The following is a 5,189-nucleotide window of genomic DNA, read 5'->3' on the forward strand; positions in this document are numbered from 1 at the left end:
ACTGGATCAGTCAAGGCCTGGGTTAACAACGGCCGCCACTGGTGCTGTTGACAGACAAGGTGCCAATGGAAATTTAACTACTATTAGTCGAAGATCACAAGGAGGGAAATGTGTCAGGAGACAGAGAGAAGAGGAAAGTCAAGAATGTAGGACTGAGGGTTGCAACTCTAAATGTGAAGACAATGACATGCAAAGGTGAATAATTGGCTGGCATGATGCAGAGATAAAAGGTAGATGTTTTATGTGTCCAAGTGGAAGGGCATCAAGGCTTGCAGCATTGGAGCAGGGTTCAAACTGTTTTACCATGGTATGGATAGAAAGAGAAATGGAATAGATGTGGTCCTGAAGGAGGAGTTGGCAAAGATTGTAGAAGAGGTGAAAAGAGTTTCAAATAGAGTGATGTGCCTTAAGGTAGAAGTAGAAGGTCTGATGTTAAATGTTGTCAGTGGTTATGCTCCACAGGTTTAATGTGATGTTAAGGTGAAAGATGCATTTTGGAAGGACCTAGATGAAGTGATAGAGAGTATTCCCAGGGAGGAGAGAGTGGTGATCAGAGCAGACCTGAATGGACATGTTGGTGAAGGAAACAGAGGGGATGAGGAAGTGATGGATAGGTTTGGTGTCAAGGAAATAAACCAGGAAGGACAGATGGTGGAGGATTTTGCCGAGAGAGGAAAAGGCTGTAGTGAATACTTATTTCCAAAATAGCGGGGGGCATAAAGTGACCTATAGAGTGGAGGAAGGAGTACTCATGTCGACTACATTCTGTGTAGAAGATGAAACTTGAGAGAGATTGAGGACTGTAAGGTTGTGGCAGGAGAGAATGTGGCCAGATTGTATCGGATGGTTGTGTGTAGAATGACTGTTGTTGTGAAGAAGAGGAAAAAGTGTCAACTCAGAGAAAAAGACCAAATGGTCGAAGCTGAAGAAGGAAGAATGTTGTGAGAAATTCAGAGATAAACTGTTAACGGCTCTGGGTTGTAAGAAAGAACTTCCAAATGACTGGGCTACTACAGCAACAGTAATTAGAGAGACAGGTAGGAAGGTACTTGGTGTGTCATCTGGTCAGAAAATGAATGATAAGGAAACCTGGTGATGGAATAGTGTAGTGCAGGAAACTATTCAAAAAAGAGGTTAGCCAAGAAGAAATTTGACAGTGAGAGGACTGAAGAGAGGAGACAGGAATATAAGGAGATGGAATGTAGAGCAAAGAGGGAAGTAACTAAGGCAAATCAAAAGGTGCATGATAAGTTGTATGGAAGGCTGGACACTAAAGAAGTCGAGAAAGACTTGTACCGAATGGCGAGACAAGGGGATCAGGCTGGAAAGGATATGAAGCAGGTTAGGCTTGTTAAAAATAGGAATGGCAACGTTCTAACAAGTGAGGAGAGTGTGATGAGAAGATGGGAGGAGGACTTTGAGTAGTTAATTAATGAAGAGAAAGAAGAGTAGAGGTCATAGAAACTGTGGACCAGGAAGTGGGATAAGCAAGGGTAAAGTCTGGTAATCTCTGAAAAGAATGAAGAAGGGGAAGGCAGTAGGACCTGATGACATACCAGTGGAGGTTTGGAAATGTCTTGGAGAGATGGCAGTGACGTTTTTTACTCAAATATTCAATGGCATATTTGACGGTGAAAAAATGCCTGAGGAATGGAGTGGGCTGGTGCCCATTTTTAAGAACAAAGGTGATGTACAGAGTTGTAACAACTACAGGTGAATTAAGTTTATGAGTCACACAATGAAGACGAAGAGAGTTGTGGAGCAAAAATGAGACAAGAGGTGACTGTGAGCAGCAATATGATTTCATGCCAAAAAAACCAGCACCACAGATGCCATCTTTGGTTTGAGGATGCTCATGGAGAAATACAGAGAAAGTCAGAAAGAACTCCATTGTGTCTTTGTGGGTTTAGAAAAAGCATATGACAGGGTGCCAGGGAAGGAGGTATGGTAATGTATGGGGAACTCTGGAGTGGAAGAGAAGTATGTTAGACTGATACAGGACATGTATGAGGACAGCAGGACAGTGGTGAGATGTGCTGTAAGAGTGACACATATCTTCAAGGTGGAGATGGGATTGCATCAAGGATCGGCTCTGAGCCCCTTCTCGTTTGCTCTGGTGATGGACCGACTAACAGATGAGGTCAGGCAGGAATCCCTGTGGACTATGATGTTTGCAGATGACATTGTGATCTGTAGTGAGAACAGGGAAAAGGTGGAAGAGAATTTGGAGAGGTGGAGGTATGCGCTTGAAAGAAGAGGAATGAAAGTCAGCCTTAGTAAGACAGTTTGCATGTGTGTGAATGAGAGGGAGGCTGGTGGAACAGTGAGACTACAAGGAGCAGAGGTCACAAAGGTGCAGGACTTCAATTACTTGGGGCCCACTGTCCTGGAAAATGGGGATTGTGGTAAAAAGGTGAAAAAAAATTCTAGGCAGGATTGAGTGGATGGAGAAAAGTTTCAGGAGTGATTTGTGACACAAGTGTGTCAGCAAAGGTCAAAGGAAAAGTTTGCAAGACAGCGGTGACACCAGCTATATTGTATGGTCTGGAGACAGTGGAATTGACAAAAAGACAGGAGAAAGAACTGGAAGTGGCAGAAATGAAGATGTTGAAGTTTTCCTTAGGAGTGACAAGGGTGGATAAGATTAGGAATGAGATCATCAGAGGTACAGCACAAGTTGAATAACTGGGAGATAAAATTAGAGAGACCAGACTGAGATGGTTTGGACATGTCCAGAAGAGGGACAGTGGTTTGGACATGTCCAGAGGAGGGACAGTGGGCAGGATGTTAGAAATGCAGCTGGAAAAAGATATATGGATGCAGTAAGAGAGGACATGGAGGTAGTTGGAGTGAGGACAGAGGATGTAGAGGACAGAGTGAGACGGAGGAGGATGACTCGCTGTGGCGACCCCTGAAGAGGGAGAAGCTGAAAAAAGCAGAAGATTTAGAGTGAACATTTTATATTAAGAAGAAAAATCAAAGCATTATACAGAACTGGAACAGTAAAATACGTCTTAGTTTTGTAGCTGTGGATGTTTGCGGGTACACTTTATATTTGCTGTGTTATGATAGGTGTGTTATGAACACTTTATTAAATGTTTATATGCATCATGTGATACTGTTCCTTAACTGATAACATATTTTATACTTACCTTCTTGTTTTCTTCATTAGACACCAAAAACCGTCATGAAGGGGAAACATAAAATTTAAAAAGAGGAGAGGAGGGACCTAAAAAACAACAGCTTGATAAAAAGCTGATATTCATTATAGTAAAAGGAATGCATCACATACTACCCAGCAATTATTAATCATGTTACTTTACAAACTAGATGTTGAGTTTTCCCTTTTTGCTTATTTAAATATCTTGGCTGAATGAGTTTTGTTACACCTTCATGGAGAGTACGCAGAGCGGCATGCAGCTGTAGGAGGCAGTGTTCATCACCATGAAGATCAAAAAATGAAGATGAACATGTGTCATTCAAAAACATTTTTATTGCTTACTGATAGGTGAAAGCAACAGTAATGGTTTTGCACATGTCTGTATGTGTTTATTTGTCTGTCTCTTAGAAAAAAAAAAGTCCTGAACAACTGGACATATAATTGAAACTTGCACAAAGTAATAATTGGTTAGACATAAACAACTTTTGGAGTCGTCTGAATTGATAGTGACCAAAGCCAACTATGACCAAAATACAGTTGCTATAATTCACCCAATGAACTACTGAACAAACTTCAATTGTATTTCCATAAAGTAATCTTGGGACTTACATCTACAGCTTACTTACATTAGGAGCAAATTAAAATTAAGATGGCTGCTATGGTAAAGCAACATTAACAAACACAAAATTGACTATAACTCCATCAATTTTACACCTAATGAATTAAATTTGGATGTGGTATTAGCTCACAATGTGCATTTTGAGCATGGCATCTCAAAATATTGTCTGAAATTGTACAAAACAGTTTTTCAAGATTTGACTTCAGTGATTTCAACTCTGTCATTTCTCAACATAAGATGATCTTGGTCTAAATCTCTGGCATTAAAGATGTTGGGTGATATGCATTCCTTCAAGGCCTTTATATCTAAACAGAACTCTTACACATCATACAAAAAAAATGTCAATTAGTGATTTGACGTGTTTGTCTCTGGCAAACAAAAAACAAACAAAAAAAACCATTCAACTTGCATGTGAGGACATAGTTTAAATAATAATTTCACCTTGATTGAGAAATGTCTCTAGTCACAGATACAAAACTGGCCAGCAAAACACACATCTTGATATAAATATGAAATCAAAATTTACACTATGCCAAAAATCTATCCCAGAACAAATTCACTGAGAAAATCTTGTTGCTGCTAAATTTTAACATTTGTTTTCAGACATTTGGCAAAAAGATGGAGCTGGTGTATGAGTCTTTGTCCTCAACTTCACCATGTCTTTTCTGATCCTCCAGAAGTTTGTCTAGCAGGTTTGGTGATTCTGGCTCAACCTCCAGATCTTCATCCAGAGACTGGTCTTGGGGTTCAGGGTCAAGCTGGTCTTCTAACTGTTGTGGGAGCTCCACAAGGTGGGACTGAGGATCTACCACCTGGGCTTCCATTTGAGGAATCATTGTGGTTAAAGACATGGACAAGGGCATGTGGACCAGAGGAGAAGCAGGCAGAGCTGCAGAACCTGGTGAAAAATGAACTCCTGGATTGGATATGGTAGATATGGTGGTGAGAGGCTGGGCCCATATGGGATAGGCCAGCCCTGAGTCTGGAAGCTCCATCTGAGAGAGGGATGATGGGCCTGGAGCCACTGGTATAGTCTGGAATGAAAACATTGCAGTTTTTATTATAAATGGATAAAAACAAAATTAAATTAAAATCTGCTGATGTTAAAAGTCATAACATTTCTTTGAAGAGAAGACAGGCTTTAGGTGAGCCAATTTGCCTTGTTGGCATGCACGCAGCTGGATATCTAATCTAATTGTAAGACTCAATGACGTGTCTCTGCTGCCATTTGTGGATTTTAAGGACACATATAGAATTGGATTTATGATAATTGGTTGCTGCTTTTTGGATTTGGCTGGTTCCTGGTTTATCTACAATTAAGGAAGTCGTCGGCAGCCAATTTGGACCGATCAGGCTGTTTGCCTTATGATGGCTTGGTTTGTGCCTCGAGCACCTAGACTCAAATACTTT

At 40.8% G+C, this 5,189-nt stretch overlaps 1 protein-coding gene across 1 annotated transcript in view; it reads right to left on the reverse strand.

Annotated features, from left to right (window-relative positions):
- Positions 1-4,378: 4,378 nt before the first annotated feature.
- Positions 4,379-5,189, reverse strand: part of LOC119411475 — a 10,955-nt gene continuing 10,144 nt past the window's right edge. The window contains exon 3 of the mRNA XM_037678426.1: positions 4,379-4,813. Coding sequence (XP_037534354.1) covers positions 4,379-4,813 — 435 coding nt within the window. The remainder of the gene's footprint in view (positions 4,814-5,189) is intronic.

This window comes from Nematolebias whitei, chromosome 6 (genome assembly GCF_014905685.2).
Source record: "Nematolebias whitei isolate Nwh7 chromosome 6, NemWhi1, whole genome shotgun sequence".
NCBI lineage: Eukaryota > Metazoa > Chordata > Actinopteri > Cyprinodontiformes > Rivulidae > Nematolebias > Nematolebias whitei.